At 36.5% G+C, this 16,325-nt stretch overlaps 1 protein-coding gene across 17 annotated transcripts in view; it reads left to right on the forward strand.

The window, feature by feature from the left end:
• ATXN2 (ataxin 2) overlaps window positions 1-16,325 on the forward strand; it is a 132,691-nt gene that overhangs the window by 23,205 nt on the left and 93,161 nt on the right. For all 17 annotated transcript variants that reach the window (XR_014251681.1, XR_014251682.1, XR_014251683.1 and 14 more), the window contains exons 2-5: window positions 9,406-9,442; window positions 11,244-11,303; window positions 11,784-11,855; window positions 12,443-12,593. Coding sequence is in view for 9 of the 17 variants with exons in the window: in XM_082416756.1 (XP_082272882.1) it covers window positions 9,406-9,442; window positions 11,244-11,303; window positions 11,784-11,855; window positions 12,443-12,593 (320 nt within the window). In the remaining 8 variants the exon portion in view is untranslated. The remainder of the gene's footprint in view (window positions 1-9,405; window positions 9,443-11,243; window positions 11,304-11,783; window positions 11,856-12,442; window positions 12,594-16,325) is intronic.

Below are 16,325 nucleotides of genomic sequence, written 5' to 3' on the forward strand. Positions count from 1 at the left end.
GTGTCTTAGTTGCGGCACTAGGGATCTTCATTGCTGCATGGGGGATCTTTTAGTTGTGGCATGTGGGATCTTTAGTTGTGGCGTGCAAACTCTTAGTGTCGGCATGTGGGATCTAGTTCCCTGACCAGGGATCGAACCCAGGACCCCTGCATTGGGAGCATGGAGTCTTAGCCACTCTACCACCAGGGAAGTACCCCGGAGTATAGTTGATTTACAATGTTGTGTTAGTGTCAGGTGTACAGTGAAGTGAATCAGTTATATTAAATACATATACATATATCCACTCTTTTTTAGATTCTTTTCCCATATAGGCCATTACTTAACAGTGTCTTTAAAAGCACAGAATATTTTAAAATTTGATGAAGTCTGATTTGTCAATTTTTTGCTTTTATGGTTTATATTTTTTCTGTCTTCTCTGAAACCTTTGCCTAACCCGAGATCATAAAGGTTTACAACTATCATATGATCCAACAGTTCCACTTCTAGGTATTTATCCAAAGAGAATGAAAACACTTGAAAAGATATATGTACCACATGGTCATTGCAGCATTATTTACAATAGCCAAGATATGGAAACAATCTAAGTGAAATATATGTATACAATGGAGTATTACTCAGTCATAAAAGAGAACGAAATGTTGCCTTTTGCAGCAACATGGATGGACCTCAAGAGCGTTACGCTAAGTGCAATAAGTCAGACACAGAAAGATATTGTAGGATCTCTCATATATGTGGTTATCTTAAAAAAAAAACAAACTAAAAAACCAAGCTCATAGATACAGAGAGCAGATTGATGATAGCCATAGGCAGGGGGTGGGGGGGTGGGAGAAATTTTTTTTTAAGTTTTATTTAAACCTTTTATGATTAGGTCATTGATCCATTTTGAGTTAGCCTTCTAAGCTTTCTTCTAGTAGGGTTTTTTTGGTAGATTCTCTGCATAATAATCGTGTTATCTTTTATTAAAGACAGTTTTCCTTCTTCTTGTCCAAACATTGTGTCTTTTATTTCTTTTTCTTACATTATTACGTAAGCTAGAACCTCCAGTTCGAGTGTCTCATCATTTTTTTTTTCTTTTACAGTTTGTTCTAATGAGGGCTCACATGAGGTTCACAAGTTGTTTGCTATGTCTCAGGTCTGTTTTAATCTACAGTTTACCTTACCTCTTCATCATTTTATCCTGGGTGCTTTTGATTTGGTGGTCACTACAAAGTCCTTGTCTTTCTGGAACTTGCTCATAGTATTGTCATCAAATGTACATTAGTAAAATACCTTAATTTTTTTTTTTCCCCAATAGGTGGATCGACCTCAATTGAATTGCATTGTAAGACCTAAAAATAATTAAATGAGAGCAAGAGTACTTTCATGACATTTCTCAATTATGTGTACATTAAACTTTTGTGGAAAGTATATAGTGCTAGTAAGTTTCTTATAGAAGTACTAGTTTGTGTAAAACAGCAGTAGACTTTATTTTTTATTTTTTTTATTTTTTAGTTAATTTATTAGGCTGTGCTGGGTCTCCATTGCGGCGCTCGGGCTTCTCCAGTTGCGGTGCAACGGCTGCAGAGCGTGCAGGCTTAGTTGCGGTATTGTGGGATCTTAGTTCCCCGACCAGGGATCGAACCCGGGCCCCCTGCATTGGGAGTGCGGAGTCTTAACCACTGGACCACCAGGGAAATCCCCAGTAGACTTTATTTTTAGATTGCACTTATTGACATTGCAGCCACATTTTTTCAGTTCAGAGGTCAGCAAATTCTGCTTGTAATGACCCAGATATTTTAGGCTTTATGAGCCGTGTAACTTCTCTGTTGCATATTGTTCTTGGCTTTTTTTTTTTTTTTTTAACGCTTTAAGAACTTAAAACCATATTCACTGAAAGCCCAGACAAAGACAGGTTTGTGGGCTGTAGTTTGCTGATGCTTGATTTAGAGAATTATTACAGATGGTCCCTGACTTAGGACAGTGTGAAAGCAATAAGCGTTCAGTAGACACCCTACTTCGAATTTTGAAGTTTGATCTTTTCCCAGGTTAGCTTTATGTGGTATGATACTCTCTCATGATGTTGGTCAGTGGCAGCGAGCTGCAGCCACACGATTACGAGTGGTAAGCACTTACAACCATTCTGTACCCATATAATCACTCTGGTTTTCACTTTCAGGACAGTGTTCAGTAAATTACATGAGATCTTCAACACTGTGATAAAATGGGCTTTGTGTTAGATGGTTGTGCCCAAGTGTAGACTAATGTAAGTGCTCTGAGCACATTTAAGGTAGGCTAGGCTAAGCTATGATGATCGGTAGGTTAGATATATACATGTATTTTCGACTTTCAGCTTACACCATAGGTTTATCAGGACATAATCCCATCATAAGTTGAGGAAGATCTTTACTTTGAAAGCTTTCATGTTCATTTTTTTCTTTCTTCTCTGATTGGGCTTGTTAATTCGTTAAATATTTATTGTGTATATCATATGTGAAGCACAGTTCCTCTGTGCTAATTTTGGTAGATGGTAAAAAGATGGACAAGATCCTGTCTGCCAGTCTTGGTTATTTAGCTTTCATTTCATCCAAGAGCTCCTGATTGAGGCCACAAATGGGTTTTGAAATCCAGGAGTTTCTTTGGCTACGTAATGTGCCTTTTGGGATGGCATCTGTTCTGGTACCGCCTAATTTTCTCAAAGGCATTGGCTGCTGACCACACGGTTTTCTCTAGTGTGGGGCTGTGACTCCCTGGAGGAGCCATCATTATCTGCTTTGCACAAAAGCACCATGTTGTCAGGTGATGGCCCTGAGTAGTGGGCATATGATAGGTTCACTGGTAACTATAATGCAGAGCAGATTATGCTAAATTCCAGTCTAGAGAGTTGAAGAGAGCACCATGTATTTGATTGGGATGGCATAATCCAAGGAAGGCTTCTTGAAAAGGTGGCATTTAAGGCTGGGCAAGTTTTTTTATTACAAAAATTTAAAGATATTTTGGACAATAAAGTAGATAGAAGTTAATCATTCACAGTTCCTAATTTTAAAAAATTTTGTTTATAAATAACTTTAGAGTTATAGAAAAGTTGCAACAATTGTACAAAGAATTCTTCTATACTCTTCACCTATATTCTTCAAGGAACTTTTCACTCCATTTTTTCATTTTCTCTCTCGTTAAAATTAATACATACATACATAATTAATATAAAATTTAAGTAGTTTTATTAAACATATGAGAGACGTGCCCCTTAGTTCTAAATACTTCAGAGTGTATTTCCTAATAACAAGGATATTCTCTTACAAAACCACAGTACAATTGTCAAAATAAGGAAATTAATATTGTGCCAAATTATTATCTATTGACCTTATTCAGATTTTACTAATTGGTCTTCTAATGTTCTTTACAACCCCCCCCCGCCCCCCCAAAAAAAATCTGGTCTAAGAACCAATCCAGGTTTATATGTTAAATTCAGTTGTCATGTCTTGTTGGTCTCCTTTAATCTGAAGTAGTTCCTTAGTCTTTCGTGATTTGACACTTGGATATTGCAGGTTATTTTGTAGAAGTCCCTCAACTAGGGTTTGTCTGATGTTTCCTCATGATTAGATTCAGTTTATACATTTTTGGCAAGAATACTGCAGAAGTGATGCATGTGTTCTCATTGCCTGAGAGGAGGTGAATGATGTACATTTATCCCATTGCTCATGCTGTTAGCTTTGGTCACTTGATTAGGATGGTGCTGGGCTCCTTTTCTACAAAGTTATTTTTCACTTTGTCATTAATCAGTATCTTGTGAGGAGTTGCTTTGTGATTATGTAAATATCCTGTTTCTACTTTACTAGATTAGCATTCATTGGTGATTTTTGCCTGAAACAGTTATTACTGTGGTGGTTACCAAATGGTATCCTTCTAATTCCATCATTCCTTCTACATTTATTAGTTGGAGTTCAGTTGTCAGGTAGATAGTATGACAAGGAAATGGAGCATGAGACAACTCTCTAGGTGAAGGAGCAGGGCTCTGGGTCAGGATGGTACAGATAATTTCTGTGAAGAGTTCATCTCCATTGGCCCAGGACTTATGTGAAAATGGAACACAGAGTCCAGCTGGAATGCCTCTTCCTTCTTCCTGATGAATTGACCTTTTTATCATTATAAAATGTCCCTCTTTATCTCTAGTGATATTTTTTTTTGTTTTAAAGCCTATGTTGTCTGATATTAGTATACCCACTCTAGCTTTCTTGTTTGATGCTATGTCTTTTTCCATCTTTTTACTTTCAATCTATTTATATCTTTCAGTCTAAAGTATCTCTTTTATAGACAGTTTGTAGTTGGATCTTCTTTTTTTTTTTTAAATCAAGTTAGCCTGTGTTAAGCAATGATTTTACCAATTTACTCTCAGTTGCCTTTGACCACAGTCTGCACTGTTTCTGAGAGCACCCTTAGGCATGAACTTCTCTACGCACTGTTGCAAATGAATTTCACTTGGAGCTTACCTTTTTTTAAAAAATTTATTTTTTTATGTTTGTTTGTTTGTTTATGGCTCCTGTGTGGCTTACGGGATCTTAGTTCCCTGACCAGGGATTGAACCCGGGCCCTCGGCAGTGAAAGTGCAGAGTCCTAACCACTGGACCGCCAGGGAATTCTCTGTTTTTTTAAATTGTGGTAAAATATACATAACACGGAAGTTACTGTTTTAACCATTTTTAACTGTGTGGTTCACTGTCATTAAGTACATTCCAGTTGTTGTACTACTACCACCTCTATTAAGTTCTAAAACATTTTCACCCCCAAAGGAAGCATTAAGCATTTGCTTCTAATTCCAACAGTCCCCCAGCCCCTGGGATCTACCATTCTACTTTCTATTTCTATGAATTTGAGTACTCTGTGTATCTTACATAAGTAGAATCATGTAATAGTTGTCCTTTTGTGTATGTCTTATTTCACTTTGCATGTCTTCAGGGTTCATTCATGTTGTAGCATGTATCAGAACTTCATTTAAGACTGAATAATAGTCCATTGTATGGATGGTACCACATTGTGTTTATACATTCGTCAGTGGACATTTGGTTTTTTCCCACCTTTTTGCCTTTTGTGAATAAAGCTGCTCTGAACATTGGTGTACAAATATATGTTAAAATCTCTGCTTCCAGTTGTTTTGGGTATACATTCAGAAGTGAGATTCCTGGATCATATGATAATCCTATGTTTAGTTTTTTGAGGAACTGCCATACTATTTTCCACAGTAGCTGCACAGTTTTGCATTCCTAGAAACAGTGTACAAGAGTTCCAGTTTCTCCACATTTTTGTCAACACTTGTTATTTTCTGTTTATAATAGCCATTGTTTGTTTGTTTATAATAGCCATCGTAGCTCATTGTGGTTTTGAGTTGTATTTTCCTAATTACCAGTGTGATTTGAGCATCTTTTCATGTGCTTGTTGGCCAACTGTATAAACTTCTTTGGAGAAATGTCTATTCAAGTCTTTTGCCCATTTTTGAACTGAGTTGTATGTTTTTTTTGATGTCGAGTTGTAGGAGTTCTTTATGTATTCTAGATATTAACCCGTTATGAGATGTATGCAGGTATTTTCTACTGTTGTATGGGTTGTCTTTTTACACTCTGATACTGTTTTTTGCACAAAAGTTTTTAATTTTGATGAAATCCTTTTTATACATATTTTTTCTTATGTTGTATGCCTTTGGTGTCACAGTTAATAAATTATTGCCAAATTCAAGGCCATGAAGATTTTCCGTTTTTTTTTTCCTAAGAGTTTCATAGTTTTAGCTCTTAAATTTAGGTCTTTGGTGCCTTTTTTTGGGGGGGGGCGGGGCTGCGTTGTGTCTTAGCTGCGGCAGGTGGGATCTTTAATTGCAGCACGCAGGCTTCTCTCTAATTGTGGTGCATGGGCTACGTTGCCCCACGGCATGTGGGATCTTAGTTCCCCGACCAGGGCTCAAACCCGCGTCCCCTGCATTGGATGGTGGATTCTTAACCCGTGGACCACCAGGGAAGTCCCCAGAATCATTTGTTGAAGAGACCTTCCTTTGAATGATCTTGACCCGCTTGTTAATAATCAATTGCCCGTAAATATGAGGGTTTATTTTTGGGCTCTGTATTCTATGCCATTGGTTTTTTTGTTTTTTTTTTTTTTTTTTAATAATATAGTTCTTTTTTTTTTTTTAATTAATTAATTAATTTATTTTGGCTGTGTTGGGTCTTCGTTTCTGTGTGAGGGCTTCCTCTAGTTGCGGCAAGCGGGGGCCACTCTTCATCGCGGTGCGCGGGCCTCTCACTATCGCGGCTTCTCTTGTTGTGGAGCACAGGCTCCAGACGCGCAGGCTCAGTAGTTGTGGCTCACAGGCCCAGCTGCTCCGTGGCACGTGGGATCTTCCCAAACCAGGGCTCGAACCCGTGTCCCCTGCATTGGCAGGCAGATTCTCAACCACTGCGCCACCAGGGAAGCCCTATGCCATTGGTTTTTATGTCTGTCCTTAGGCTGGGACCACACTCTTTAGATTACTGTAGCTTTGTGATGAGTTTTGAAATTGGGAAGCCACACTTTGCTTTTGATTTTTGTGTATCTTTAAATGTATAATAATTTTTCCTGCATATTTTGTTTTCTTCACATGCCATTATTTGTAGAAGGAACTGTCATCTCTTAAGTCAAATTTACCACATTCTGGATTTAACGGACTTGTAACCTCATGGTATCAGTTAATTTACTCTTCTACCCAATGTTCCCTGTAAATTGGTAGATCTGTACACTTGATTAAATCCAGGCTTCCATTGTGTCATATCCGAAGGCTTTTTTTTTGACTTAAGGAAATTGTAAAAAACAAGAAGAACGATATAATGAACCCCTGCACACCCATCACCTGGCTTCAGCAGTTACCAACTCATGCCAGTCTTTTTTCATTTATAGCCCCATCTATTTTCTCCCTCCTGTATTATTTTGAAGCAATATGAACTCTTTATTATTATGTTTGTAAATTTCTTTATATTAGTTTGACTAGCATTTTGAATCACATTTTAACCTCATGTTCAGTGGTTATTGGAAATTTAGAATCCTGGATATTGTTGTTTTGCTAAATCTGATCTGTCACATTATAGGTATATTTAGGACTAAGACATGATCTTAGCTTTTTTTGAGAGTCTTTTTTTGTTTGTTTTTTACTGTATGAAATATTAGAATGCTTTTCCTGAAATACTAAAGGAAAAGAGTAAAAGTCAAGCATAATCTGAGTGGATCCAAAATGAAAAAAACAAGAATGAACGTGGGCTTTACCAGTTTCAGAGAATGTTACTGTGGTATGCTAGCATTCCCTTTGGGTGTCCACCCACCTCGTAGATCAGTGGAAATCAGTGGTTTCTATACTGATTTTGTACCACTTTTATATCACTCTGAGTCTTTTATTTTCCTTACTGACCAGTTTGTTCTACTAAGTAAACTGTATTGTTGAAACAATTGCTCTTTATTAGTCAAAGATACAACTGTACAATCAATAAAAAAATAAGGTGACTTCTGTAACGGAGTTTTATGTTTTACATTCTTTTAAATAGTATTGTGGGGATGCTGCATAAGTTTAAGGGCACTTAATTCGTGTCATTTGTTTAAGTCTTTTAACTGTGGCATCACAGCAACCACTAGGATAAGATAAAATGGCAAGACGTAGCCATTATTTTATAGTCTTTGATGGGACTTCCCTGGTGCTCCAGTGGCTAAGACTCCATGCTCCCAATGCAGGCGGCCAGGGTTCAATCTCTGGTCAGGGAACTAGATCCCACATGCCGCAAGTAAGAGTTCGCATGCCGCAACTAAAGATCCCACATGCAGCAACGAAGATCCCGCATGCCACAACTAAGACCCAGCGCAGCCAAACAAATAAATAAACAAAATCTGTTTGTCTTTGGCTGCAGACTACAAATAAATAGAGAAACAGTACATTCAAATGGTATTTGAAAGATGTAGAAATTGGGTTAGGCTTTTATTGTCAAGTTTATTCCTTGTGATACAGTGTCAGAAAGGCAACATAACCTAGAAATGAAAAGTCTATACTTTGGATCACCTGGTTTAAATACCACCTCTACTACTCTTGAACTGGATGATTTTGGTCAAGATATTTAGCTGCTAAGGTACAGTTTCCTTACCTGTAAAGTAGGGGAGAGATTTGACATAATGCTTACCATAGTGTCTGGTTTGTAATGTTTTATAAATGATAAATTATTGGTCATATTCCTCAGACTTTAGGAATTTCTCTATCTGTGCTGTGTGAGAGGTAGAATGTTAGAAGTGGAAGGAATCTCAGGTGATTTGATTGAAGACATTATTTTCTTTCTTTCTTTCTGTCTTTTTTTTTGGCCATGCCACATGGCACGTGGGATCTTCCCCGACCAGGGATTGAACCCACGCCCCCTGCATTGGGAGCACGGAGTCTTAACCACTGGACCACCAGGGAAGTCCAAAGACATTACCTTCTAGATGAGAGAAGGTAGATGAGAGTTGGAGACAAAATCAGCTGACATCAGAGTGCTAATATCAGTCCTGCTTTTCTGAGAATTGGCACCATTCATACTGCTGGGCTTTTTCACCTGAATTGTGCTTCTCTTTGAATGTTTGAAGTTTGTGGCTTTATTTGAGTGTTGTGATTATTTTATTAGAATGAGATTCCAATACTGTTACTCAAGAGTAACTAATTTTACTTTATTAATTTTTTTTTATCATTTCATAAAGGGCCTGATTTTTTCCATTGGAGCAAGCCTTACAGTGTATTATGTTTTCTAAGTTCACTTGAAAATAGAGTTCATGTTACTGGAAATTACTTGACAACTGATGTTGGTGTACTGCACTATTTCAGAGGGAGGGGTTTGGCAGGGAAAGGCACTTGTTATATAGATCCTGACAGAGGCACTTATTATTTAAAGTGAAAGTTTTTTGAATGATTCAACTTATTTTCAAATGTCTTTCTGCAGTTGTAAACACAGTACCTATTTTTAGAGGTGAGGGAAAAATATGGGCAGTAACTTGATGTTAGTCAAATATGTCAGTTAAATCAGGAATATAATCTATATTTTGCTCCTGGGTAGCTTTTTATAACAGAGTGAGTGGTTACTTTTGGAGTAGAGATTATTATATTTGGTATTGGTTATTTCTTTAAATAGGTTGTTTTTATTTTTACTTTATTTCATTTTGATTGTGGTCACATTTCTTTCCTCCTTCCTCCCTCCCTTGACCCCTACCTGTTCTGGGCCTCTGAGCCAGCAAAGCGCAGTGAGAGTCATACTTACGTAGCCTTTATACTTAATATTAGATGAGCCCTCCCCACAGATAGCCTGTGTGTTTTTGGATGGAATTATAAGATATTTCAAATTTGAAAAAAATTTTTAGCTTGTTTAGCTTGTTGAATTTCATAAATATAACATTTAATCTTTTCAGAGGCCGCAACAGTAGCAAAGGACTGCCTCAATCTACGGTGAGTAACTTTAATGTTACTTGTTTGGAAAAATTGATAACCAAAATGTGATTTCTAAACCACAGACCAAAAGCCAAGGCCAAAAAATAAATAAATAAATTGCCTTCTATCTCAGATAACCTTTGCAGATTAATACGGTTAGCTGTAAGACCATTAGCTATATCTGTTGGGGTTTTTTTAATATAAATTAATTTATTTATGGCTGTGTTGAGTCTTCGTTGCTGCTCATGGGCTTTCTCTAGTTGCGGTGAGCCGGGGCTACTCTTCATTGTGGTGCGTGGGCTTCTCGTGGTGGTGGCTTCTCTTGTTGCGGAGCACGGGCTCTAGGCGCACGGGCTTCAGTAGTTGCAGCGTGTGGGCTCAGTAGTTGTGGCTTGCAGGCTCTAGAGTGCAGGCTCAGTAGTTGTGGCACATGGGCTTAGTTGCTCCGTGGCATGTGGGATCTTCCCGGACCAGGGCTCGAACCCGTGTCCCCTGCATTGGCAGGCGGATTCTTAGGACTTCCACCTGCCACCAGGGAAGTCCTATCGGTTAGTTTTTTAATGGTGACTCCATGTGTAAAATGCAGAATTATCTGTAAATTATATTTTTATTTTTCATGCTTAATAATAACAACTCATTTGTTCTTTTATAAATGACTAAAGGCAAATATAAATGATTAATGAGATAAATGGAACACTAGGACTGGAGTTTTCAAAACTTTGGGGTTTTGTTTTTGAAATAATGTGCTATCTTTTATTCATTTTTCTCCCTGGAAAAGGGCCTTCTGGTTTTAAGTTTTGGAACTTTATCAGTGAAATTAAACTGGGCACAAAGGACAGAATGTGCAAGTTCCACAAGATGCAAGAAATATAAATGAGAAGTTGTCACTATTTTTTGAGACTTCGCCTTTATTGTGGACAGATTTTCTTCTTCAGAATCAGGACACATGCTTATGTAGTGTGTAATAAGGAGTGATGTGGTTTATTATACCTTAGAGCAATATCACTGATTCAGATATGCTAAGAGAAGATAGTCAAGGGTCTTCTACAGAGGTTCCCCTTCCACCCCATTTGTTTTATTTTTTTTTTTTAAGCATAGGATTGATTGATTGATTTATGGCTGCATTAGGTCTTCATTGCGGTGCACAGGCTTCTCATTGCAGTGGCTTCTCTTGTTACGGAGCACGGGCTGTAGGCGTGCAGGCTTCAGTAGTTGTGTCTTGTTGCTCTAGAGCTCAGGCTCAGTAGTTGTGGCGCATGGGCTTAGTTGTTCCGTGATATGTGGGATCCTCCCGGACCAGGGCTGGAACCTGTATCCCCTGCATTGACAGGTGGATTCCCAACCACTGAGCCACCAGGGCAGTCCCTACCCCATTTATTTTTTAAGGTATATTTAACCCTATTTAGTGTACAGTTCTGTGAGTTTTGATGTATACAATTGTGTAACCACCATCACAGTCAAGGTAATAGAACAGTTTATCACCTCCAGAAATCCCTCATGCCAGTTTGTAGTGAATCCTACTCCAGTCATTGACCTGTCTTCTGTTCCTGTGGTTTTGTCTTTCCTCATATATGGAAGTTCACTTTTGCTTTTTTGTATCATGTATAGTCAAAACATTGTTAGTTGTTATGACTGATTTCACTTTTGAAAACTTACACTCCATAAGGAGGCAAAAGATTGTAGTAAACCAAATCTCCCTTTAATGAGTGTAAGGTATTATAAACCTAAGTAAATGTTTTGTAACAAAAGAAGTGTTAACTTTAATATATATACAAAGATAAATAATGAGTTCCAATAATGTTTTTTCTTAATATTCCAGATTTCTTTTGATGGAATCTATGCAAATATGAGGATGGTTCATATACTTACATCAGTTGTTGTAAGTTATCAGAGTATTGGGGAGAAACTGCCTTGTGAGTGGAATAAAATAATTTCATGAAGTTAAAATGTGAATGATTCTCAAAGTAACATTTCTTAGGTCATGTTTAATCAGGATGATTTAGAAAACAGATGAGAACTCTATTCAAGCCATTGCAACTCACTATAAAGGCGTTCTTGTTAACCCTGCTGTGTACGAAATAATGTTACTAGTTGATTGTCTTTAGTGCATTATTTTGTCACTTAATAAAACTGGAGCCAAAAATACTAAATTTCACTACTTAAACTTATACTGCAGACTCTGAGCAAGGCCTCCTGAAGAATTTTGAGAATTTGGTGTATTAATGTTTTAAAAATTTTTTATTCTGTCAGTGGTTACCTAATATGTTGAATGAAGCTATTAAAAAGTAAAATGAAAGCAGTTATCCCCCATGACTGCATAGCACAGTGTTTCTTTGATAAATTAATTGTATGTTTTTAGGGATCCAAATGTGAAGTACAAGTGAAAAACGGAGGTATATATGAAGGAGTTTTTAAAACATACAGTCCTAAGGTAATTTTTACTTTTTTTCTTTGTTTTAAGTGTAAAACCCCTTGACTCATCAACTACTGTATATGTTTGTGTGACTTCCTTGTAGTGTTTATTAGTTTCTGATTTAGCAGTTTATAGTTGTGAGGCAGGTATGTTTGTCACATTTTCATGCTTAGTACTTTACCTTTAATGTGCTTTTTAAAACCACTTTGAATGATTTCGCTCTTCAGTTTCAAGTACTGATTACTTTATAGACGGGTTTGTGTATTCAAAAAGACTTCTTGCTCTTTTTGCTTATTAAAATATTTTTTGTCTTTGCAAGTATTATGGACTAGAAGAGTGATCTGGCGTTTCATTGTTTTCCTCTTTACCACTATTGTGCTTAAGACAGACCATGGTAGTAAAGACCAACTTTAAGATGAGAGGATTTTTGAATATTGGAATAGATAGTAGATCATATTTCTGAGAAAAAGGTATGATTATAAGGATCTCTTGAGATAATTTTTTACCAAAGGCATATAAGAAATAGTACCTTGATGTGCTAAAGAATTCATGTCAGATTTTATTTTATAAATGTTTTGAATATTTACTTATGTTATTCTTTCTAGTGTGATTTGGTACTTGATGCTGCGCATGAGAAAAGTACAGAATCCAGTTCGGGGCCAAAGCGTGAAGAAATAATGGAGAGTATTTTGTTCAAGTGTTCAGATTTTGTTGTGGTACAGTTTAAAGATATGGACTCCAGTTATGCAAGAAGAGGTGAGTTTTGATTTCCTAAATATGCTTTATGGTTTATTAGATATATTCAGGCAAAGACTCTCTGCACTGATCATACAGACTTTTCTTTTGTCTTTTTCTTTCTTTTTTTTTTTTTAAGAAATAAGGGCTTTTTCGATTAAGACAAATGGAAATATTAATGCACTTTTGCTGGAAAATATTTAAAACCTCGGGGGAAGATTCCTTGGTACTTTTGGTAGGATAAATAATGAGAGTTTGTATTCTATTAAAAAACAGTTTGTAAAGAATTTTCTAAAGATTTATGATCAAGAATGCTACTGATTATACTCAACTAAAAATTTCTTGTCCCATTTGACTTACAGTGTTTTAGCTTATACGTTTTTAGTTTTATAATGTTTATAAATAATACTTATAGTTTTACTATGCTTGTTGTTCTATAAATACTTTAGTTTTTTAATTTGTAAAGAAATCAAAGCACAGGGCTAAGGGAGAAGGGCAGAGAGCTATGGATAGAAAATGATTGTCTAATGAAGTTGAAAAACGTAAGGAAGTAGAACACGTATACTGGAAGAAACATTCAGAGTATGGGACTATGTTTTAAGAGTATAAAAGCAGTGATGTAGTTATGTTAAAATTTAGTCTGTTTCAGGTGTCTGTTGAGGAGGAAAATATGGGCATTGCTGTTACTCATTTGGAGAGCATATTCTGCAGTATTGAGTGTTCAATACCACATTGAAAGGCTCTCCTGAGTAATTTTGAAATTGGTTCTAAAATTCTCAAATGATTTTTTTGGGGGTGGGGTTCAAATTCTGTAGTCATTTGTATTGTAAATTATAACAGCAGTTTTTGATTTTCATTATTCAGTCTATACCAACAGTTGTTTTCATTGTTGCACTGATTCTTCTATGCTGTTATTTAGAAATTACAAGCCTCCAGAAAGTTAAAGCCTTTCTCTTGGACCTCTTAATAAGGTTTTCACCTTTAGTTAGATTGCTTTTTCAGAAGCTAGCCAGGCTAGGTACTCTGAAACTGCTTTTGCATTGCTGATGAAAGCACTGTTCTGATCTTGTATTTTCCTAATTGTCTGTGTCTTTGATTCACAACTCTTTGTCTAAGAGTCCTTCAGTGGCCCGTACACGGAAACAAGTCTTTTTTTAGTGACTGCCTTTGGAGTTGATTATGTTTATGTCCAGGAGCACAAAATTATTTATATTTATACTTACACTATTGAAGTATTTCACTGTTTTAAATTTAAAAAGTGACTTGGATCATAAGTCAAAAGGAAAAATAAAATTTTAGTTGAATTTATCACTTAGCACTCTGGAAAAAGTATTGGCAACAACAGCAACAGATGTTCCCTGGTCTATTGGGTACCAGGCCATTTAGCTAAAAGCCATTCACAGTATGCTTTGGTTTTTGTTCTTAAAGGGAATTGGCATTTCCCAAGTTTGGAAAGGTAAGTATTACTTGAAGACGTGTATAGTATCCATCCCATTCATTGATCCTCTTAAACATTTATGTCTTTAAATTTTTACTTTATTTTGTTTATTATTTTATTATGCCTTTATTTCTCAGGTAATTTGTGTTTATTGTAGAAAGCCAAGAAAATACAAATCAGAGCAACAGCTTTGACAGCGTTCAGTACACTCATAAGGGGATGAATGTATTTTACTATGTACATAAATAGTTTTTTTGATGAGGACATCTAGTAGTGGAGTAATTTCAGGTATTTTATTTAAAGACTGTAGTGGTTTAGTGAATTATACAATTCTGTCCAGTGCATAGTATCCTGAAAATAGTATTAAGTCATGTGTTTAGAATTTCAGTTCTCTTAATCCTGATTCTTAACACTATCCTGGCAGAAGTTGCCTCTATAAAAGTATTATTTTGGAGATACTATAGAGAAATATTTTTTAGAGTAATTAATTGGCATGATTTATTGTGAAAATTAAGGCACTTAGTACTGCTTTTAGATTTATATTATTTTGTGTTAAACACATACTCAGATTTCTAGTCTCCTTGAGTAAAGGAAGGTAGGATTTAACTAGTGATTCTTAGTGCTGGTTTCACATTTTAGTCTCCATGGGTTTTAAAAATTGCCTAGTTCTCACTTTTGGAGATTCTGATTTCATTGTAATTAGCCTGGGTGAGGCACTGAGTATTTGATTCTGAGGTGTAGTCAGGCATGTGAGCCATGAGTTGCATACGATAAGATCCTAAGAATGGCTCTGTTCTGGAGGTCGTGAGGATTTGTACTTTCTTTCCTTACCTCACAGTGCCCTTTCTGTCTCAGAATTGTAGATTATCTTGAATAGTCCCCACTGGTATCAGTTTGATACCACTTTGCTACGTTTTAAATGGGTAGATGGATTGAGGTTTTTTTTTTTTTAAGGATTAATGGAAGTGAATGAGTGATAAGAACAAAAAAACTAATATTACATCGTAGCTTCCTAAAAGAAGAGGGAAATTTGTTTCCTTTCTGAGCTTTTATCTTATAATTCTATTCTGTAATAGTACTGTCAAAATCTTAAGTTGATTATACGTAACTAAAATCAAGTGTCTATTCTATGTGTTGGACTCTGTGCTAAGCATTTTATGTGCATTTTTTCATTTAATCATCACAACTTCTTTCTGAAATGGGTGTGATTATTATCCACATGTTGTAGGTGAGGGAACTGAGACATGATTAATTAACTTGATAAAGTGAGGACACAAACCCAGATGCTCTCTAACTCCAAGTCATGTTCTTAAACGTTGTCCTATAGTGACATAAATTATGTGGTCTAATTTATTGTTTAGCTGAGCTGGTTCAGAATTAATCTGGATTTACCTTAAAGGATTTCCCCACAAATAAAGCCAAAAGTAAAAAACAAAATTCTCATGCAGTATAAATATGCAGATTATTATATTGTTCAAAAATTCTTTTCCTTTTTTTTTTTTTTTAAAGTCTTTAAAAAAAATTTTTTTTTATTTTTGGCTGTGTTGGGTCTTCGTTTCTGTGCGAGGGCTTTCTGTAGTTGCGGCAAGGAGGGCCACTCTTCATCGCGGTGCGCGGGCCTCTCACTATCGCGGCCTCTCTTGTTGCGGAGCACAGGCTCCAGACGCGCAGGCTCAGTAATTGTGGCTCACGGGCCTAGTTGCTCCGCGGCATGTGGGATCCTCCCAGACCAGGGCTCGAACCTGTGTCCCCTGCATTGGCAGGCAGATTCTCAACCACTGTGCCACCAGGGAAGCCCCCTTTTCCTTTTTAAATGTTTGGCTTTCTTTTGGGGAAAACTTCTTAGAGTTAGTAAGGTCAATGTGGCTTTTAAGTTTTTAATGCTAACTTCATTGATTTTAATAAGGTTTAAAAGTCATTCATATACATATGCAAATGAATAATAGGCGTAGAAATAATTGATATCTTAGGATATGGTGAATAAGTTTCATCTGACCTCTTGAATGTTGTACACATACCAGTTTGATTTATGGGCACAGTGAAAAGTAGCTTTACATCTTGCAAGCCGTGGGTTCATTTTGCACATGTGTAATTAGAAGAGACCATCAGATTATCACTGGAAAATTAGTGTGTGTTTTATCTTTTATTTGAATTCCAGTGCAGACAGATCTGGGATGCTCTCATTTTCCCCTTTTCATTTTGCCACCTATTTTTTAGGGCATTCAGCTGCCTTTGTGTCTGTCTACCTTGGAATTGGCATATTGTCGCTACTCAATTTTTACTTGGTTTTCTGTCTCCTTCCAACTTCCCTTTCT

Source organism: Balaenoptera physalus, assembly GCF_965194825.1.
Source record: "Balaenoptera physalus genome assembly, chromosome: 12".
In the NCBI taxonomy this organism is placed as follows: domain Eukaryota; kingdom Metazoa; phylum Chordata; class Mammalia; order Artiodactyla; family Balaenopteridae; genus Balaenoptera; species Balaenoptera physalus.